The sequence below is a fragment of the Cherax quadricarinatus genome, chromosome 10, assembly GCF_038502225.1.
Source record: "Cherax quadricarinatus isolate ZL_2023a chromosome 10, ASM3850222v1, whole genome shotgun sequence".
NCBI classification, from domain to species: Eukaryota; Metazoa; Arthropoda; class Malacostraca; order Decapoda; family Parastacidae; genus Cherax; species Cherax quadricarinatus.
The window spans coordinates 3786787-3810249 of record NC_091301.1 but is presented as its reverse complement, the minus strand read 5'-3'; the positions used below and the strand labels follow the sequence as shown (position 1 = coordinate 3810249).

The 23463-nt window shown below is 46.1% G+C and overlaps 1 protein-coding gene across 4 annotated transcripts in view; it reads right to left on the bottom strand.

Annotated features, from left to right (window-relative positions):
* Positions 1 to 2986: 2986 nt before the first annotated feature.
* neur (E3 ubiquitin-protein ligase neur) overlaps positions 2987 to 23463 on the bottom strand; it is a 384394-nt gene continuing 363917 nt past the window's right edge. Inside the window, exons 1-3 of one of the 4 annotated variants that reach the window (XM_070083517.1) lie at positions 9366 to 9763; positions 4104 to 5369; positions 2987 to 3981 (exon numbers count right to left, since the gene is read on the bottom strand). In XM_070083517.1, the coding sequence (XP_069939618.1) occupies positions 3539 to 3981; positions 4104 to 5369; positions 9366 to 9483 (1827 nt within the window). In that variant the 5' untranslated portion in view covers positions 9484 to 9763 and the 3' untranslated portion in view covers positions 2987 to 3538. Of the gene's footprint in view, positions 3982 to 4103; positions 5370 to 9365; positions 9764 to 23463 lie in introns of those variants that run through there. The other 3 variants (XM_070083518.1, XM_070083516.1, XM_070083515.1) reach the window with 3 other exon arrangements.

Sequence of the window (23463 nt, the reverse complement as noted above, 5' to 3'; positions counted from 1 at the left end):
CACGCCTGTGGGAGAAATCACGAAGGCTAAAAAGAGGAAGGGCAAAAGGGAGGGGTGAGGAGGAGGAGGAGGAATGGAAAAAGGGGAGGATGGGGAGGATGGGATAGGGGAGGGGAGAATGGGGGGTAATTAGGTTCGGTCTGAGGAAGAAGACCGACAGGGCTAATTCCTCAGACCAAGAGCCTCTTCACCACGCCAAGGAGCCCCCCTTGAAGAGGCCTATAAATGTAGTGCTGGATTAAGGCACAACCTTCCTACACTACAGCCAAGGTTCTTAATGTAAGGGTCATCTAAAAAAAAAAAAAAATGGGGAGATACCAATGAGAATCTTCATCCAAGGAAGTGGATCACTCATCCTTTGCTAAAAAATTTAGCAAAATCTGATGCCTGTGTGTACTGCTACAGTGTTCCACAATAGGTATATAGTGGGAGCAAACTGGCTGTTTTCTGTATTTAAGGAACTAGCTTTATCCTCCTTGAATAGAATATGTATGCCTTCCATTTGCCAGGTGCCATGACCCCCTACAGGTTTAGCACTTCCCATAACTTGCACAGGGAAGCTCTTAAGTATACGAGACAATCAGGTTTGACTCGAGAGGATCCCGTCCTTTGATTGAATGTTATTGTCCCCCCCCCCCCTTCCCCAATTCCTAATGTGCTGCTTGACCCCAATGGTTTTAGTGCTTCATGACTACATCTTCCCAACAAAGCTGAAAAGATTGTATTAATGTACACTTAACATGAAAAAAAAAAAAAAAAAAAAAAAGTGCAGGGTAGGGTTTTGTCACCATTTTTATTTGTATAGTGCTGTATAGTCCTTGTGGCTTAGCGCTTCTTTTTGATTATAATAATAATAATAATATTTGTATAGTGCCTTATGTCTACATTATTATTATTATTATAATCAAGGGGGAAGCGCTAAACCCGGAGGATTAACCTTATGTCTACAGAGTGAACACTTCAAGGGAGGCAAGTTCCTTGATGCCACTAAAGGGTTTTTAATTTAAGGGATTGCTCATTTCCCTTCCCTTGATTCAAACCTAAGTGCCTCCCCTTATCTTCCCAGGTGCAGTATGATCCCCCAGTGGGTTGAGCACTCATGACAATCTTGGTCCAAAGTTTAGCTACTCCCCTCCTTTTTCTTGGACTGAATGATTGCCTTTCCTTGTAGGACCCCTGGGGGTTCAGTTTGACTAGTGAATTATTACCTTACTGGAGAGCAAACTCAGTCATTATTGGGAATAAAGGCTAAATTCTTTGCATAGAGCCTTACTAGAATTTGAGGCGACATATTGCATGACTGTCTTCCTTCCATATGCTGTTGACACTTGTTGACTGCAGTAAATTGGTTGCCGTCAAAAACTGAGATCTCTAGCCCTTCTCGCAGCCCTTTCTACCTCTCCCTCTTGCTATCTTCAACCCCCTGCCCTACTGTACTGCATGGCCTTTGTAGGATTAACTCTTTCTTTTGATTATAATAATGTCTACTCTTGTGAAGTGTTGTAACCTTTAACTGCACACTGGTGTCAAAATTATGTACAGCACATTGTTTTTTTTTTCCTTAAATGTAATTAGTGTGACAGGTCTAAACGCCAAGCTATAAAATGCTTCATTATCAAAAGGAAGTGCTAGACCTACCAGGGTCATCCAGTGCTACAGGGTAGGAATTTATGCAGGATCTAAGGATAAATGAGGGTGGAGATAAAGGTCAAATTAGGTGGGGCTGTGAGGAGTGCTAAAGGAAGGAATAAAGTAATAAATCGGTTGCTGTCAAAAAGTTGAAAGGGGAAGTCAGTGTCAAAGGTGGGTCCGGCAGCAAGGAGGAAAGTGAAGTAAGGGTGTTAGAGGGAAAATTCTGCATGTTCATTGATACAGGCCAGTCCAATAGAACATGGGAAACGAACAAGAACTAGACAATTCTCAGTGGAACAGGGCTCCTCTCCATGAGTTAGGAGTGTCCAATGCAAAGACGAGAGCGGTGTCTCCCAACCTGTATCAATGACAAGTCCAGAAGCCCAAACTTGGTTTGATAATTTGTCAAATCAGACCAACAGTTGCAAAAGTGGGTAGATTACATCAAGTCAGAATGGAATACCTATGAAATTGGTGGCTGTAGATCATGCAGCAGTCTGCCTGCTCATTGCTCTAATTATCATGACCACTGACCCAACAGAAAACTAGTTATGCCGCATTACTAGCAGCAATAGTTGTATACGAAGAAGTAGAGCACGAGGAGACTCAAATTTTTTAATAGCTTGCAAAGCACTAAGTCTTATTATAATGAAGTGTACAGAGCCTGGGGGGGGGGGGGATGGAAGGTATTCAGGGAACTAACAGATCCAATTCCGTATATCAAGAGCCCCTCATCAGCATCAAGAAACCTCCCTTGAGGGGTAAAGGAGTTTGAAACTATTAAAAGCTTTGAGTAGGCGTAGATGCAATACGGATAATTACAATGAGAATGGCATAAAATCCGAGGAATGAGAGGGTAAAGTTTGATTCCAGGAAAGGTAGGTTAGCTTCAGTTCTTCGGATTAACATCTGCCCACCAGCATTACTAATGCTGGTGAAGGGCTCTATCCAAATTATTGGGCATTTTTCTCCCCTTAGCTCAAACCTGATTCCTTCCATTTAGGTGTTGATTTTTTGTTTGCATTATTATAATGTATTAGCTTATTGCAAATTAATCCACTTTAGTGCCTCAATTTTCCTCAATTCATTATTATTATAATCAAAAAGAAGCGCTAAGCCACAAGGGCTATACAGCGTTCCTCAATTCAATAATCCCTTCTAACTTGGATCGAACCCGACTACCTCCCATTCCCTTAGGCACTGGGTGCTGTATGGCCCTTGTGGATTTAGTGCTTTCCCATGAAAGCAATCTGGTTAGTTATTTTTCCTGCTAATAATTCTTATAACAGGCAAGTGCCACGAGAGCGTATTTTATGGGATATTGCACACATTCCAGCTTTGACAATAAAACTAATTTATAGTTTAATTTTTATTTTCTGAAGTGATGATGGAATGAATGAAACAATGGCTTTGCATCCACAAGAAAATGAATAATGCAATGAGGGAATATATAAAACATTCATTCACATGGTACCCATAGTATAAAAACAATGACAGGGTTTACAAAGGAGAGGGGCGGGTTGCCCATAAATTAAGAGGTATGTACAGAGGTAAAGGAATGGGTGGCGGCCTGGGGTAGGGACGGAGGGCGGGGTGCTGACTGTGCCCTCCGGCCATTACTATGTACACACTAACACAACTGACTTAGACCAGAGGTAGGGGCAGCCGGGACACAGGGCCACACCACACGCAGGTAACACACTGGGGTAGGCGCTGCACATACACACGTATGCGCGGCAGGGCTGGACTAGACACTGCGGCCCTGGCCGGCGCCAGGCTCGGCACTATCATCAACCACCTTTGGTATGAGCAGATATCACGGGTCCTCCTCGTCCTCACCTGTGAGCTGTTGGCTCGCGTATGGCGGTGGGCGTGGGGTGGGTGCCGGGGAGTCCGGGGGACCCCGTCATGATCGGTAAGTGCGGATCACGTCACGAATCACAGCGCGGCAGATGGGGCACTGCCCACCACCACGTCCTCGCCACTGCTGCAGAGCACACTCGTAGCACATGCACATGTGACCACACATGTACAAAACTGAATCTACGGGCTTCTCGTAGCATACTGTACACTCGTGCAGCGCGGGGCCAGCTGGTAGCTCACCCATAGAGGTCAGGGTGGAGGTGGCAGATACTGGCTCCATGTAGGCACCACTGTATACAGACGACATGGTGCCGTGCCCCCCCAGTGTGTCACGGGAGGAAGGCACAGGTGGTGCTGGTGCTGGGTGGGCGTGGGTGGCTGGTGGCGAGGGCGGACTGGGTGGCAGGCTCACTACTAGGGGTGATGCCCTCGACAACTGAGATACACGTCCCACAGGCTCTGCTCGACGAGGAGGCGAGTTGGAGGCTGCACAACAAAATTAGTTAGTAACAAAAAAATAATTTATAGTTACATAGCAAAGCAAAAAGGTTATAAAAAATATATATCTATTGTATAAACGCAAACTATTTTCACGTGTCACGACTCACCATTCTGCTGTGCGTAAGTCTGCTGGATGTCGTGGGTAACACCCAGGCTGCGTATCTTGCTGGTGTTGCCGTAGACATCGAAGAAGGCCCACAGCTGCAGCGTATGATCCACGTGCATGAAAACCTGTGGGATAGCACCGTTGCGAGAGAAGGTGACCTCCCCATGGTGTGTGAGAGCGAAGGCCAGTTCGTCGCCAGCTTGTGGGGAGGCTGCCACATCCTTGCTCACCACCCAGTACTCAGGACGGTCCAGCAAAAGGTCGCAGTCTTCGGGAAGATCTGTGGGTTCTAGTCCAGCTGGATTAGCAGACGTCAAACCATAAGCGAGGGCGCCCACATACATAGCCTCTGTATGAAGTACTTGTACCACCAACTTTTCCCCTGGCCGTAGAGGGCGGGCTGTGAACACGTAGCCATGAGAGTATTCTGTTTCTGTGCGGGCTGCCACTGTGCGATCGTTGTTCATGCGGACGTTGCGACCACGGACGCGGTGGAAGGGAAGAGGCGTGAAGGTTGTGTGGGCGTAGTGACGCAGAGGCAACACGTCCGGAGACCGTGGTGTTAGCGCCAGCTGTGCCATGGACGGTTGTAACCTGTCGACGCCAGAGTCTGGTCTTGGCGGCTGCGGTGGCTGGGTCTGTGGCGGTGCCTGCTGGTGGGGCTGTGAGGAAGCAGAAGTCTGTGACTGAGGCAACACTCTCGAGTTAGCCGCTGATGATCCAGGACTCAGATCATTCATTATACGAACTCTGTTGTTAAGCTGGGCGAGGGGGTCCAAGAACTCTACTGCAGTACTGTTGCCATACACATCGAAGAGCCCCCAGAGCTGTGACCTTGTGTCCACGCCGCCAAAAAATACCCCTCGTTCCTCACCGTTTATACCAAAGTGGACATCCCCGGTCGAATCGACACAGTAAAAGAGTACACTGCCCTGCTCAGCAAAGCGTTCACTTAGCGCTTTGGCCCAATAGCCTGGTTTATTGGTCAGATCCGGGCAGGCATACTTAGGAAGTGCATCACGCAGGCCGGCCGGATCCTGCGACGTGAACCCAAAGCGGATGACTCCTGACCAGTTAGTGGACACTTCCAGGAGACGCAAGCACACACGCTCTCCAATCTTAATGGGACGACTGGAGAAGGCTATGCCTTTACAGAAGCTCTCTGCCCTGCGCGCCACCTTGCCATCGTTGGAGATACGCACGTTGTCACCGCATACTTGGTGGAATGTCAGTGGTGGCAGGTTAGATGACCCGGACCCACGACCTGCTGGGGAAAAAAATTAAATTAGGTCACCCTTGCAAAACACTGCAAGATTAAAAAAAATAATAAGCGATATTTAATGTAAATGCTTATATAATGAACAATTATACCAAATAGTTAAACTTCGAACAATTAAAACTAAAGATATTTAAGTGACTAAGTCCGCTATAACATTTTTTCATAATTTGGGGTTTCCTTTTACTATTTAACAAGCTAAATTATTTTTATCATTGTGAAGATATATGTACGGGATGAGCTAAACTCTTAGTATACAACGCCTGGGGAGAGTCCAGTTCCAGGGAACTAACGCAAATGGCCGCTTAATTTTAAGTACGTCATGATAAACAACCTCTCGCTTATTACCACTGTCATGCCACATCGTAATGCCCCCCTTTACCACCGAAAAGCTCATCTAAAAGTTTTATCATGGTCTTACCATAACAGTTTTTGTCACCACTACAGCTGGCGCCTTCTATTCCTATTCACCTAAAATTAACTACAAAACGCCAATCAAGGAATCCACAGCCCTAATAACGTGCTCTACAGAACTAGTGGACAACACTATCCATATCCCTGGGCTCATTTTAACTTTCTGTACACCGAAATCACTACACACGATGGATGAGAGGCTTGGCATACGGTGTAGAATACCTCCCGTGTAAAGCAGGAAAGCGATGAGTAAAGGGTCGACGATTTTCCGGTGCCCTCCCTTCATGCACTAAGCAAAAATTACCAACATGCCCATGGTTGTCTTCAAAAGGGTAGTCTTGAAATTCCTGGAATCAGTTCCTGATAAGCCAGACTGTGGTACACACGTGGGCTGCGAGCCGGGGGGAATGGGGTATCAACAGTTATCGATCAAGCCAGCAACCAGGTCTGGTGTGGGACCGGGCCGCGGAGGTATTGTCCTCCAGAACCGATTACAGGTAATCCACAGATAACTAAGAATTCTCATTGCATGGGCCCATTTTCAGAGCCTACCGAGCAGTAATTCTTCCCTCTAACCGTCCTAATGAAGTTATTTTACTATCGGTGCTTCTCCAGCAATCTCAACGAAGTATACTTGTCACTTTCCCTGTGTTGACTAAGAGCATATTGCCGTCTATCTTACTACAGACACTACGCATCCCACCATTCATGCATAATGAACGTAACTGCGAATGCACTTAGAGCAGCCAGATGTTGTTGCCGTATATATAATAGTTGTTGTTGGTTAAATATAAGTTCAACCTAAAATATCCCAACAATTTCTGTTTAGATCTTCCAGGAATTAACGCATAGAAAAACGAACGATACTACATAGATTTAATTTTTGATGCAAGAGGTTTGAGAGGCGGGAGGGTGGGAGTGAATCCCACGCCCCCACACTCACGAGAGGTCACCTGGATGGCCCACGCCGCCTTCAGTAAACCAGGTCAAGAGAAAGGGTCATTCGTTCTGCAGCTCACCCATGTTGTGGGGTGCTTTGTTGTAGTGTGGGGAGGAAAGCGTGACAAGCTAAATCTCCAATTATTACATACGGCATAAGGGGATTTATAAAGTCGTTAAAGTCTTATACCAATTTCGAAGTGGTGAGCATTACTACTAACATCTAACATTACCTATTGTAAAAAGTGTTTACTAAAATAATAAACCATGAACATCTGGCAAATCCCATTTCACAAATCCAGGGAAGAAACCTATCAATAATGCTCACTAAGAAAGATTTACCAAAGGGAATCATTAGTCAAACTTTTCAATTTCACAGATGACCAAAACCTCCACTTAGACTTCAGTTTTAACTTTTTAAATTCATGACATGCGAATGAGACTGCACGATGCTGTCTTCTTCGGCTTGATACCATATAGTATGCACCATTACTTATGTTGTGTGCTACAGGGCCGAGTAAGCTACCTGGTCAAGAGAAAATTATACAACAAAAACTAAGAAATAGGTGTTCAAATTTTTCCCATCACTAATTAAAAAATGCACGAATTACAGTGGGTTCGAATTCTATTCGTTCCATTTGTTTACAATTTTTTTTACGAGTTTGAGCCACGAATTTTCGTTTGGGACAGACTGAGCGAGGTGGGGAGACTTCATTCTCTCCCCCCCCCCCCCGCCCATACCAACAGGCGACCAGCAGCGGAAGTCATGGTACCGGATGTGAAGCACCGTCGCCCGTGCCGCAAAATTGCTTACCCACACCCCCGCTACATTTCCACCCCTCCCAATACCAGCCTGCCGTCCCCGTCCACCCCTTCCCAATACCAGCCTGCCGTCCCCGTCCACCCCTTCCCAATACCAGCCTGCCGTCCCCGTCCACCCCTTCCCAATACCAGCCTGCCGTCCCCGTCCACCCCTTCCCAATACCAGCCTGCCGACCCCGTCCACCCCTAACCAATACCAGCCTGCCGTCCCCGTCCACCCCTTCCAAATACCAGCCTGCCGTCCCCGTCCACCCCTTCCCAATACCAGCCTGCCGTCCCCGTCCACCCCTTCCCAATACCAGCCTGCCGTCCCCGTCCACCCCTTCCCAATACCAGCCTGCCGTCCCCGTCCACCCCTTCCCAATACCAGCCTGCCGTCCCCGTCCACCCCTTCCCAATACCAGCCTGCCGTCCCCGTCCACCCCTTCCCAATACCAGCCTGCCGTCCCCGTCCACCCCTTCCCAATACCTGGCTGCCGTCCCCGTCCACCCCTTCCCAATACCAGCCTGCCGTCCCCGTCCACCCCTTCCCAATACCAGCCTGCCGTCCCCGTCCACCCCGGCCCAATTCCCGCCTGCCGTCCCCGTCCACCCCTTCCCAATACCAGCCTGCCGTCCCCGTCCACCCCTCCCAATACCAGCCTGCCGTCCCCGTCCACCCCTCCCAATACCAGCCTGCCATCCCCGTCCACCCCTCCCAATACCCGCCTGCCGTCCCCGTCCACCCCTCCCAATACCAGCCTGCCGTCCCCGTCCACCCCTCCCAATACCAGCCTGCCGTCCCCGTCCACCCCTCCCAATACCAGCCTGCCGTCCCCGTCCACCCCTCCCAATACCAGCCTGCCGTCCCCGTCCACCCCTCCCAATACCAGCCTGCCGTCCCCGTCCACCCCTCCCAATACCAGCCTGCCGTCCCCGTCCACCCCTCCCAATACCAGCCTGCAATCCCCGTCCACCCCTCCCCAATACCAGCCTGCAATCCCCGTCCACCCCTCCCCAATACCAGCCTGCAATCCGTCCACCCCTCCCCAATACCAGCCTGCAATCCCCGTCCACCCCTCCCAATACCAGCCTGCCGTCCCCACCAATCAATCTTCATCAGCCAGCCGGTCACCCAAACCCATCCACCATCAATGAATCCAGCCAGACATCCCTATCCATCCCGGGCCGCGGGGGCGTTGATCCCCGGAATAACCTCCAGGTAACCAGTCAGCCATCCGTCTACCAAAGCAAGTCAGCCAGCCACTGATCCACTCCTATCCATTAATTTCCTCATCCACTTCAAGCCATCCTATCTCACTTATCTACCAACACTAGTTTCAATTAGAGCGAGATCTGTAGTGTGCAGATTAAAAACCAGTTACGCCCATCTTGACTAGTTAAGTTTATTCAGGTATACGCAAATAGTTACATATTATAATCAAGGGGAAACGCTAAATCTGTAGGGTTATACAGTACCTGTGGGGATGGGATGTATTAGGTATTCAGGTTTAATTCAGAGAACTGGAGCATAGATCTAATTCCCTAAATCAAGAGCCCTTGACGAGCATCAAGGAACCTTCCTCGAGGAGTAGTTACACAGTATCATACACAGCAGCACGTGTATAGAGAACCTAGGACAACCCAAAAATGTCGAAATGACATTTCCATTGGGATCCTTTAAACGCTACTACCTGTTAACTATCCTCATAACTGGTTACATCATTCATGAAGTCTAGATTGAAAAAAAAAACCCTCTTTCAATCTCATTCTACGTATAATCAGATGGCATCTATATGCTTTATAAAATAAACAAAAAAATGTAATACTAACCTAATCCCATCCGTCTCTTGAACTTTTTAAGGACTTTCATTTTCTTGAAAATGGGTCCCGCTGTATAACAAGTAACAGTGGGTTCTGCAGCGTATTCCTCAATACACAAGGCAGGCATCACAGTGGCTGGTGCCCCTGCGTGGTCATCCAGGGTATGTGCCGCTAACTACCCACTCACTACCACACTTTGTATAACGTTATCCAATAAAACAACTTCCACTTTGCAGCTCTTCACTACAGTTTTAGAATAATATTCACTGTCATAGTCTTGAAACACAAATGCATAATCCTTCAGGTTCAGAAGCGATAATAATCCTGATGTGGCAAGAGAGCGAGTAGCAGAGGTGAGCAACATACAACCTCCCCTGACGGCTGGTGACTAGAGACTGCCCTTAGTGTGGGGTGAATGTAGCAAGGCAGCTGTTCCCCCCCCCCGTCCATCCTCCAACCCCTAACCCCCTCCCACATGTCCCTCCAACTCCCCAGCTGCTGGCGGTGAAGGGAGGGAGGGAGGGAGGGAAGGGAAGGGTCGTCGAGACCGGGAGATAGGGAAGGGAACTGTGCCTTGCAGAAGGGGGGAGGAGAATGGGGTAAAGAGGAAGGAAATAATACATGTTGATGATTACTAGTTTTTCATTTTCAAAATTTACCTGGCACCTAATCATCACAGGAAGATGTTTCCTAAATAATTCGAGTACGTTTATATAAGGATACTGGTATACAATATAATTATTAGAGGAACTTGAGGGTCAAACTACTGACTATCAAATAACAGGAGACGCTGCAGATTACTATTTAATATTTTTTTATATTAGAGCAAAATCTTAAAATCTTACCCTCAAAAGGAAAGTAGGAAGAGTCGAAGTATTGTATACATACAAATAACTTGAGACAAAATAGACAATGATAATAACAAGCAGTTTACCCTACGTCACACTTGTTATTAATGTTATCTTAACTAATGTCAAACTTAAAGCATTACCGTTATATAGTTATATATAAAAACATACACCTGTAGACATGCAATTTTACCACAATGAAAGATGGAAATAAGTCACTTTGACTTTTTTGGGTTATCCTAGAAAATTTATACATGTTATTATTCATGATAATTGTACTTAAGCTTACCTGTTCCCAAATAAACTTACGTAAACTTGATCCAAGTACTTTTATGGCGATTAATCACATGTTAAGAATCACTTTTCCTTCTCCCATAAGGGAAAATTAAATAACATCTAAGAGCACTTCATATTTCGGCTACAACATGGCCAAATAAAATATATCCAAATATCCATAATCCCGGACCACATACTTGGCAACACCGGAAAACTGGGTGGCTCAGGAGAGGGGGGGATGGAAGGCAAGGGAGGGGGGTGGAAGGGACGGACGAGGGAAGGGAGGGACGGACGGGGGATGAGAGGGAAGGATGGGGGATGGGAGGGAAGGACGGGGGATGGGAGGGAAGGATGGGGGATGGGAGGGAAGGACGGGGGATGGGAGGGAGGGACGGAGGAAGGGACAGATGTTGAGGCGGCGCACGAGCTGCACACACTCCCATCAACCCCGACACATTCACCTCTCCTCTTTCCAAGTAATATATCCATTTAGTAGCAACGTGAATGTTTAGAGAAAATGTTTGAGCATACAACTATTGTAATCCATCACACTATATATAAAATACGAAACGGTGGAACCATTCAGAGTGGCTGATATAAGGATAAACAAGACCCATGTGACTATTCAGCTGTTGGGGTAGAAATATCTACAATTTAACAACTTCGTGAAAGCCTAGCTCAGTATTATATATTCTACAGCCCAATGTATGTTTTTTTAAAGAAACAGTCTACTACAGAATACAGATAGACCTGTAACATTCCAACACGAAGTTTTGAATGAAAATAGTTGAGTGGGTTGGCGTCGACATGAGCGGGTGCAGCAGCGTCCCCGCCACGGATGGCCACACATGCCTTCTTCCGCTCATTATTAATATTTTAATTCACTACTCTGCCACTACGTCATAGCTTAATAACATCATGTCTTTTGCAGCAACAGTCAGTAACAAATAAAAAACGAAAATCAACAGGATGGACGTACATGGAACATTTTAAACCTAAACAAAAGGTCAGTGATCCTTAGGTAAATCGTGTGTGGAGGGTAGGAGGCTATAGTGGTACTTCCTGTCTCCTGGTAGCCTCCTAAACCACAGGAAACTGACAAATACCTGCTGGTACTTTTCACACTTCCCAGGCTCACTACCCTTCTACTCAAAACTTTCTCTATCACCGATAGGTTTATAACACTACAATGATCATACATATTAGAAACACGTATGTATACTTTATTACCAATTCTAAATAGGATATCAGCTGGCGAGCGCATTTTATTTAAAGTATATGAATGAGCATTATTTCAAATGTGACTCAACATACAACTGGTAGTTCAGAAGTATTCTCATGGCTGGATTCGGATCCTGCTCGTGGTTTTTACCGTAGCTTCAACGCTCCTGAGGTAAGCACTCGGTTCGAGGCTTCACTTCTGAGCCCTGATACTATGAGTGTTTTTTTTTTACGTATTTTTACAATTTTACGCTTATCTATTTACTGTTTTTCTATATTTATACTTGTATACTTATAGGACAGTGTGCAGTCAATAACTTTTCCTTACCTAGAGGGCATTCCGGGGATCAACGCCCCCGCGGCCCGGTCCACGACCAGGCCTCCCGGTGGATCAGGGCCTGATCAACGAGGCTGTTACTGCTGGTCGCACGCAATCCAATGTACGAACCACAGCCCGGCTATGCTATACAAAATATCCTTATTCCTTTTAACATGCAAGAATGCTCTAGTTTTAATTACCGATGTTATAAATTCCACATCTTTGCACTTTATATAAAGTTATGGTAGTCATAGATTTATTTTGTTATAGCATAACCCTTAATTTAATGTCAGCGTGGTTAACGCTCTCGCTTCACACGGTGAGGGCCTGGGTTCGATTCCCAGCCAGAGTAGAAACATTGGACGTGTTTCTTTCCACCTGTTGTCTATGTTCCCCATCAGTAAAATGGGTACCTGGGTGTTAGTCGACTGGTGTGGGTCGCATCCTGGGACACTGACCTAAGGAGGCCTGGTCACAGACCGGGCCGCGGGGGCGTTGACCCCCGAACTCTCTCCAGAAACTCCAGATAGCGTAATAGACCGCACCAGCAGTATACAGGATTCCGGCGACTGATCATCACAACTTAAATATAGCTTACATACTTATTTTTGTTTTTCTTAAGCCTGCAGCTTCAGGAATTCTCTAACTTACTCTTTCCCAATACGTAGAGGACCTTTACCATCCTCTAGTATTCAAAAGTATCCTCGCATCTCAATTTAATACTGGACTTCGGGAATACCCGGGTCCTTCTACGTACCTTGGAGTATTATTCCCTGAAAGCAAGACCTTAGTTCTTCTGTACGTAAGATATTCCTTAATACACATTAACAGTTTTACTTTTAACTCACTCTTATTTATTTTGCACTAATACGTAAATTATGACTATGCTTTAGGTTTTATCGAAGGACCTTTTAATTCAATAAAGTTTGTGCATTGCCTTGTTCCATGACATAGCGATGATGCAGTATGCTGTGCTTCCACCTTAAATGATTCTATTTAAAGATACCATCTGCTAACTGGGGTATCGGCTACATCTGTGCTACACTTTTTATGTTATTTTCTCCATTCAAGAGGGATGCCTTGATGCGGGTGAAGGGCTCTTGATAAACATGAGCCTCCCCTTCCTTGGGTCAAACCTGAATACCTCCCATTCCCCCTGTGTTATATGATCATACTAGCATAGCGCTGCCCCACGAATGTTATAAGAATGTTATCTTCTCTCTTTTCATGCACTGTAGTTAATTCTGTTTCTTCAAATGAGAGCAATGACTCGTAAATTTTTTTCAAAATAAAGTTTTTGGTGCCATCTGGTAGAGGTACCAATTATAATTCGTGGATCCCTCCCTCCATTAACTTTGTTCTCCCCTGGGGGTCCAGATGTGCTGCTGTGGTGGTCTTCCCGGTGGTTATTTTCACTTACCATACTTGTTATGCATTAGTTTAGTCTTACCTAGAAAATCTTCCACTAATGGTTAGCGTTTTTTTTTTGTGAATATTATATGGACAGAGTTGTAACTTTTTTGGAAGCACTCGTCACTATGATTAGCACCCGAGTTATCATTGGTATGGTTCGCTGGTGGTGGTATCTTCGTCGTGAAAAAGGACACGGGTCTTAGCCATAGGACGACCTGATAACCAGCTTCAGTCATAGGATGACCTGATAACCAGCTTCAGTCATAGGATGACCTGATAACCAGCTTCAGTCATAGGATGACCTGATAACCAGTTTCAGTCACAGGATGACCTGATAACTGCAGATTCAGTCACAGGATGACCTAACTAGAACTCGAATTATACGATGACCCGCTAACCGACGCTTTAGGTCAGCGAAACATCATGTGATGTATATAGTGCGGTTCCTTCTCCATAATGCACTCGTTTCCTTTACTCACATATTATAGTAATGGGATACAATGCCGTCGTTAATAGTCACTTGAAATATGAACGTTCATTATGCTGGTGCAATTAATTTGGAAATGAATAAAGTTTAGGTATTGAGGCCGGCGGAAGTGGAGAGGATGACGGGAAGGTGGAAGAGGAAGTTGAGGGGGAGAGGGGAGGAAGGGGAAGCGCATCTTAACACAGCTCTGTGCTAACTTCAACATTTTAAGTGCTTTATTTTATATTAGAATATAATGCCTCCGCCAGCCTACCTCTTACCTCTACCCCTCCTACCACAAGGCCCTTACCCCCAGTCATTCCACCACCTACATCGCCTCCTCCTCCCACAGCCCACGCCGCCCTCTGCTACTCTCACAGACCCGCCACTTCTGGGTTCGCTTCCAAAATTTTATTTCACTGCCAAATTAATTACGCCGTCGTGCCATAATGAACGTTCACATTTCATGCCACAATATTAACAGTGGTATTATATCTCGTCTCTGTGACGCTGGTGTAACACCGTAGTATTATGACGCTGGTGCTACACTGGTATTGTGACGCTGGTGTAACACTCGTATTGTGATTAATGTAACACTGTGGAGTTGCCCACTACATCACCATTATGGAACCCACGCCTGGTCGAGCATATCAGTCCCCACTTGTACTGTGGTTTGTTTGCAATCGTGTCATTACGATTTCGTGAGTCAAAGTGAAGAGGTTTGTAACGAGACTATTCCCGGAGCTAAGGGCTATGTTCTATGAGGAGAAGTTATAGGAACTCAACCTGATGACACTACATGGGGGACAGGAGGACAAGAGGGAGGATATGATAACATACAAAATACTGAGGAACTGACAAGGTGAACAAGGACATTATGTTTGAGAGATGGGAAACAGGAACACGAGGGCACAGCTGTAAGTTGAAACCTCGATGAGTCATAAGGATGTTAGGAAATGTTTCTTCAGTCTTAGAGTAGTCAGGAAGTGGAACGAACTGGACAGTGAAGTGGTAGAGACAAGATCTATAAATAGCTTTAAGAAGAGGTACGATAAGGCTCTTGAAGCCAGAAGAGAGTGAACCTAGTAGCGATCGGCGAAGAAGCGGGGCTAGGAGGTGAGCTCGATCACTGCAACCACATATAGGCGAGTACATATAGCTGAGTACACACACACACACACACACACACACACACACACACACACACACACACACACACACACACACACACACACACACACACCCTGCCAAATGCAAAGTCATGAAGATTGGGGAAGGGCAAAGAAGACCGCAGACACAATATAGTTTAGATGGCCAAAGTCTGCAAACCTCACTCAAGGAAAAAGATCTGGGGGTGAGTATAACACCGAGCATATCTCCCGAGGCGCACATCAATCAGATAACTGCTGCAGCATACCGGCGCCTGGCAAACCTACGGATAGCATTCCGATACCTCAGTAAGGATTCGTTCAAGACTCTGTATACCATTTACGTCAGGCCCATACTGGAGTATGTAGCACCAGTTTGGAATCCACACCTAGTCAAGCACGTCAAGAAATTAGAGAAAGTGCAAAGGTTTGCAACAAGACTAGTCCCAGAGCTACGGGGATTGTCCTACGAAGAAAGGTTGAGGGAAATCGGCCTGACGACACTGGAGGCCAGGAGGGTCAGGGGAGACATGATAACGACATATAAAATACTGCGCGGAATAGACGAGGTGGACAAAGACGGGATGTTCCAGAGATGGGACACAGCCACAAGAGGTCACAATTGGAAGTTGAAGACTCAGATGAATCAAAGGGATGTTAGAAAGTATTTCTTCAGTCATAGAGTAGTCAAGCCGTGGAATAGCCTAGAAAGTGAAGTAGTGGAGGCGGGAACCATACATAGTTTTAAGGCGAGGTATGATAAAGCTCATGGAGCAGGGAGAGAGAGGACCTAGTAGCAGTCAGTGAAGAGGCGGGGCCAGGAGCTATGAATCGACCCCTGCAACCACAAATAGGTGAGTACACACACACACACACACACACACACACACACACACACACACACACACACACACGGCTGTCGTCTGTAGTGGTGGACGGACGTTTCGGTGAGGTTAGGATGCAGGGTAGGTCAGGTTAAATTAAGATTCCTTTACCTTTGATGAGTTTCGAGAGTTTTTCTACACCTGGATTCCGGTCGTGGGTCAGGGACAACTGTCTGGTGCTTGTGTGGTCAACCAGGTTGTTGCTGTTGGGGGTCCGTTGGCCCATATATCCATCACAGCCTGGTTGGTCTAGCACTTGGTGGAGATATTTGTCCCAGCAGTGTTTCAGGTGTCTTCTGGTAAGATGTTGAACAGTCTGGGGCCACGAATGTTGATACAATGTTCTCTTATGCCCACGGCGTCCCTGCTTTTCACTGGGTTTGTTTTGTACTTTCTCCCACATCTTTCACTCCAGTATTTTTTTACATCAATGTGAAAATTTAAATTACTGGGAATGCCTCAAAGTTCTAAATATGTACTCATTGGAGCGGAGAGATACATGATAATATATACCTGGAATGTATTTGAGACCCTTGTCCCAAATCTGCACACTGCTATAACATTCTTAAGTGAGAGATGTGGGAGGAAGTGTAAAATATACCCAGTGAAAAGCAGGGGCGCCGTGGGCACAATAAGGGAGCACTGTATCAACGTCCGTGGTCCCAAACCATTCAACATCTTGCCAGAATATATCAGAAACAGTGTTGGGACAAGTGTAGAAGACTTCAAAATTAAGTTAGGTTAAGTTAAATTAGCTTACGTTAGGGTAGGTTAGGTTAAATTAGGTTAGGTTATTTCTACCAGACCGAAACGTCAGCCCTTACAAAAATACCAGACTCAAACGTCCTAGGCCGAATGGTCCACTGGCCAAAAAATTCTACATTATTCCACTACTCTCATCATCACTATAAAATGTCAAAATGAGACGGTAGCAGTCTTCGTGGGCTACACCGGAAGTCCCCACTGGAACAGCTGGCCTGTCTCACGCTTCAGTCTGCAGCAACAAATCAACAACAGCCTAGAACATGATGCTGCTCTCAGCACCCAAGTTCCGAAGTAACTTGTGTTTACGTACTTTCGAAGAGGTTGGGGTGATTTTTTTTTTTTTTTAGCAAAACTGGATACATCCGCTGTACGCTGCTACACTATTCTATATAAGCTACACAGTGGGTATAAAAACTAGCCATGTTCCATAGTTATATTCAACTACACAGGGTGAATTACATTAACAGTGCTGAAATATGTCAGCTTAGCCGGAAGATTTCAGTACGGCAATGAGGATATCGTTAAGCATTTCAATGAAGGTTCAGCAGCTACAAGAGCTTCATTTGAAAGAAGTGTAATCTGTGAGTAGTTCGTATTCCATTCATCCTCGGTGCCTCCCTCCACCCTCGACCGCCATGCCACATCCCAGTTGAGGTTGTCCACACTGGCCCACAGCTGGGCGCACATGCCCAAATATTTACCCGCAGTTTCACCCACCACGTGTCACACCCTTCCTTCTTCGTGTCCAGTCCTCCCTTTCCCCGGTCTTTGCCCTGCACTTCACCTGGTCTCTTCTTTACCCAGAAAACGTGGGCGTGGGCGCAAACCAACTTAGGTTTAAATAATGCCTTTATCTTATTTATGACCCTAACTTACAGTAATATAAAGAAGCAGCCAGGGAAAGGTTTCATTTCTAAACATCAATAAAGTGGTGTTGTTTCTCTAGAAGTCTAGATCCTAGTAGAGAACCAACATAACATTAATATGCTAGACTAACATATAAAGTATTACTTCTAAATTCTAGATTAATAAGCATGGATTAGGAGAATGAGGCACTTGTGCAACACTTGGGGATCTTTATTGTGAAAACGTTTCGCCAGCTAGTTCCTTCATCAGTCCATTACAGAGAAACGGTGGAAGACGTTAAGGAATTTGAGTATGGAAAATTAAAATTACCTGGATGAATCTCATAAGATACATACTAGTAATTTTATAAAAGTAACAAAGATAATTATTCTTTATCAAGGTTACAGAGACATTGTGTAGGAATTTTAGGACATCCTAGGTCGCAAAATATGTCCTCCTTCCATACCTACTCCACTCATATCTTCACAAGTCACTCTGGACCTATATTAATTTCAAATGAAATATACATCACCAGGAATTCTGGTACAACATTAATATAATTATGTGGACTGTATGTTAAATTTAATAAATGACTACATATACATTGAAGGAGAATTTATAATAATAACACTCACCAATTTGTCTGGAGATTATTTGGTGTGTCATACACAAACCCCTGCCTAAAATATGAAGAAAATACTGGCCAGAATTTCAACATAAATATAGACATCACCTGGGTTAATTTGTCCTATTTCCATCTAGTTAGGGAGTCCTGTCCAGTCGCCTAATTCTCACATTCTGCAGGACTGCAAATCCAACAATTTCGGCTCCTATTTGAGAGGTTTTAAACACAATTTAACCTCTAGAGCGACGAAAATTCTTCCGATTTTCACTAACGTTATCTTGCCCAGTTCAAAAACAATGGCGACCCCCCCCCCAGCGATGCTCACTACTCTCGCTGGTTCTTTATTTATTTACAAATAAATTTTCATTAACTACAACATATTCCATCAATTTACATACAAAATACACTGTATTTTCGGAAAATATACAGCATTCTCCACATTGAGGTAATCAGTCTCTCAGCCTGGAGATGATGTGTTCAGTCCGTCAGTCTTGATAACACTTGCATGGAGAAGGGACTCCTATACTGGAGACAGGCGAGATGCAGCAGTTGCAGGTGGCATCGCAGGTGGACAGAACTTCACTAATGGAACGGAATTAAACTAATGGAATTCTATCCACTTGTGACGTCCCCTGCAACTGCTTCACCTCGCCTGTCTCCAGTATATAAGCCCCTTCTCCGTGCAAGTATTATCAAGACTGAACACATCTCCAGGCTGAGGGACTGATTACTTCAAATTTCTTCATATCTTCCATCGTTTTTCTCTGTAATGGACTGATGACGCAACTAGTATGGGTTAGTCTGGATTTGACTTAATAACAGAGATTTACTGTAGACCTCGTGGCTTAAGTGGTAGTTCCTTGGGGTTACATTTGATGTATGTGGGTTCGAGCCCAAGACGAGTGAAAATGTTGGGATATATTTCGCTTACACCTGTTGCCCCGTTCACCTAGCAGTAAGTAGGTACCTGGGTATCAGCCGACTAGTTTGGGTGGCATCCTGGGGGAGAGGAATCAAAGAACCACAATGGAAATAAGCCTCACCGATTTGTTTGTTTTAGGTTATCCTGGGTTACTTACCCAGAGGCTTTGTTCCCAGTGCCTTCCCCTACCTATACTGTGGTGCCGGATGTCCTCCCCAAGTGTGGGGAATGGCCCACAACACTGCTGCTCCCCGGCATTCCTTTGAGCAGGAGAAACTAATTTCCACCTTGTGATCTTTCAATATCTCAGCGTTGATGACAAGTAACACTGCTTATGAAGGGTACAACTTATGTGACTCTCTCTCTCTCTCTCTCTCTATATATATATATATATATATATATATATATATATATATATATATGTGTGTGTGTGTGTGTGTGTGTGTGTGTGTGTGTGTGTGTGTGTGTATTTTTTTTTCACCTAGTTGAGGTTGCGGGGGTCGAGTCCGAGCTCCTGGCCCCGCCTCTTCACTGATCGCTACTGGGTCACTCTCCCTGAACCGTGAGCTTTATCATACCTCTGCTTAAAGCTATGTATGGATCCTGCCTCCACTACATCGCTTCCCAAACTATTCCACTTACTGACTACTCTGTGGCTGAAGAAATACTTCCTAACATCCCTGTGATTCATCTGTGTCTTCAACTTCCAACTGTGTCCCCTTGTTACTGTGTCCAATCTCTGGAACATCCTGTCTTTGTCCACCTTGTCAATTCCTCTCAGTATTTTGTATGTCGTTATCATGTCCCCCCTATCTCTCCTGTCCTCCAGTGTCGTCAGGTTGATTTCCCTTAACCTCTCCTCGTAGGACATACCTCTTAGCTCTGGGACTAGTCTTGTTGCAAACCTTTGCACTTTCTCTAGTTTCTTTACGTGCTTGGCTAGGTGTGGGTTCCAAACTGGTGCCGCATACTCCAATATGGGCCTAACGTACACGGTGTACAGGGTCCTGAACGATTCCTTATTAAGATGTCGGAATGCTGTTCTGAGGTTTGCTAGGCGCCCATATGCTGCAGCAGTTATTTGATTGATGTGCGCTTCAGGAGATGTGCCTGGTGTTACACTCACCCCAAGATCTTTTTCCTTGAGTGAGGTTTGTAGTCTCTGGCCCCCTAGACTGTACTCCGTCTGCGGTCTTCTTTGCCCTTCCCCAATCTTCATGACTTTGCACTTGGTGGGATTGAACTCCAGGAGCCAATTGCTGGACCAGGTCTGCAGCCTGTCCAGATCCCTTTGTAGTTCTGCCTGGTCTTCGATCGAGTGAATTCTTTTCATCAACTTCACGTCATCTGCAAACAGGGACACCTCAGAGTCTATTCCTTCCGTCATGTCGTGTGTGTATGTGTTAGTTACCATTTTGTCCTAGGCATGTGTCGATTAGACACTAGGCCTGGCTCACGAAATCGTAATGACACGATTGCAAACAAACCATACCCCGGCCGGGATTGAACCCTCGGTCAGGAGTTTTGAGACTCTCTGACCGCGGGTTCAATCCCGACCGGGGTATGGTTTGGTTTACACTAGGCCTGTTCTATCGGTGTGTGTGTGTGTAGACAGCCTGTACTGTCTGCACAGACAGCCTTGCTGTCTGCCAGCTTAGTTCATATTTCGCACCATTCAGGTGCTGCCCTCTGGGCCTGTCCAAGTCTGTGGGAAGCTGGTCCCACACTCTCTGACTCTCACAGCGGCCTAGCAGGAAGACACAAGGCCCACTAGTTCTCCCTCTCGTGGGATGGCCCTCCTGGGCCATGGGCACAACACACAAGCCTGTGTACCCACCACGACATTACAAATAAAGTAAGAAGCCTCTCCGAAGACGTTTATAATTCACACCCCGCTGTCATTTACACCAAACACTCTCGTTATGTGTGTGTGTGTGTGTGTGTGTGTGTAATCTCAAGCATGAAGTTCTTTTTAGTGTCATGTGTTACAATTAAACACTGGGTAAGGAACTCCGTGGTATGAGGTTCAGCACTATCGTGGTAAGGGCTGTTTCGCAGACACAGGCTTGAGGTATCCTTGACTAGTGGTGCACAGGTCACATGTATCCTTAATGACCCTTGGTAAGTACATAGGCTTCAAGCCTAATAAACCGGCTAGACCCTCATCAATCACTGCCCTGAAGCAGTAATACTGAAGCCGAGTGGTTCAGAGTGGAAGTACCTCACAGTAACACTGGAACCCGTCGTCCAGAGTGGAAGTAACTCACAGTAACACTGGAACCCGTCGTCCAGAGTGGAAGTAACTCACAGTAACACTGGAACCCAGTCGCCCAGAGTGGAAGTACCTCACAGTAACACTGGAACCCAGTCGCCCAGAGTGGAAGTACCTCACAGTAACACTGGAACCCGTCGTCCAGAGTGGAAGTAACTCACAGTAACACTGGAACCCGTCGTCCAGAGTGGAAGTAACTCACAGTAACACTGGAACCCAGTCGCCCAGAGTGGAAGTACCTCACAGTAACACTGGAACCCAGTCGTTCAGAGTGGAAGTACCCTACATTAACACTTGCATGTTTATTCAAGAACATTACACAACTGTTTAACACAGTAATATACGTGTAAATTACTTAAGCTTACCCAATAAAGTCAAAGTGACTTATTTCCACTTCCCCTGCGCCATGGACAGGAAGAAGACAGTACTCTGAACATACCAAACTGTGGTTAGTAAGTCCCCAGGTTTCGACAGTCTTCCGGTATTTGTAAGTTGTGTTTAAGTGGGTGAGGCCTGGGATACCCTTTTTTCCGGTGACCCAGGTTCTGGTACCCAGGTTTACAGTAAAGAGAAACGGGAAATGTTTCTCTTTTGTTTAAATAATAATAATAATATACTATTACTACTACTAATAATATTAATAATAATCTTTATTTCCACAACTTACATAGACAGCTGACATCAATGACATACTATACAGAAAGTCCTTGGTTGTGCACAGCATTTCGGGAAACTTAGGTTAATCTTGTCCCCCAGGATGCGACCCACACCAGTCGGGTAACACCCAGGTACCTACTTAATGCTAGGTGAACATGGACAGCAGGTGTAAGGAAACAAGCCCAACGTTTCCATCCATACTGGGGATCGAACCACAGACACTGTGTGAGCTGAGTGCACTACCAATCGAGCTGGAGTATGAGGAATAAGACTCTCTCTAGAAGGCAGGAGGCGTTCTTGAGGGCACTGTGTCAACACTCCGGAGAGCAACAGTGCTGACACGTTGCTTGCTTGGTTAATGGGGTTTAAAGACTATCGAATACACGAAAGTCATTAAGGCTGCACGTAACCTTTTGCCAACAACAGCGGCAACATGATGACAGCAGCAGCGGCACAAGTTACCAGTGACACACTGACAGTGGCACAACATACTGTGTACTAACACACAGGAAATAACTTCACTGGGAAGATGTCATAAGTGTTGATCATGTGTGTGTGTGTGTTGGTGATGGTGGTGATGGTGATGATGGTGCTGGTGGTGATGGTGCTGGTGGTGATGGTGCTGGTGGTGATGGTGCTGGTGGTGATGGTGTTGGTGGTGATGGTGATGATGGTGCTGGTGGTGATGGTGCTGGTGGTGATGGTGCTGGTGGTGATGGTGCTGGTGGTGATGGTGTTGGTGGTGATGGTGTTGGTGGTGATGGTGCTGGTGGTGATGGTGCTGGTGGTGATGGTGTTGGTGGTGATGGTGTTGCTGGTGATGGTACTGGAGGTGATGGTGCTGGTGGTGATGGTACTGGAGGTGATGGTGTTAGTGTTGTTGGTGGTGATGGTGTTGAAGGTGATGGTATTGGAGGTGATGGTGTTGGAGGTGATAATGATGGTGGCATTGGAGGTGATGATGGTGGTGGTGTGGGCGAGTAAGTGTGATGGCAACACAGTATGTCAAGGACGGCAGCTGGCAGAGAAGGCAGCCAAGCAGGTGTAGGCGGGCCGCGGGTGTGGGTGGTTCGTTGTGGGAAGGAGAGGGTGGAAGAGGTGGGGTGTTACAGGTGGTGGCAGGTGGCTGGCAGCTGGTGTTGCGGGTTGATGTTACAGGAGGTGGCAGGTGGTGTGGCAGCTGGTGTTGCGGGTTCATGTTACAGGCGGTGGCAGGTGGTGTGGTAGTTGTTGTTGCGTGTTGATGTTACAGGTGGTGGCAGGTGGTGTGGTAGCTGGTGTTGCGGGTTGATATTACAGGCGGTGACAGGTGGTGTGGCAGCTGGTGTTGCAGGTTGATGTTACAGGCGGTGGCAGGTGGTGTTGCGGGTTGATGTTACAGGCGGTGGCAGCTGGTGTTGCGGGTTGATGCTACAGGCGGTGGCAGCTGGTGTTGCGGGTTGATG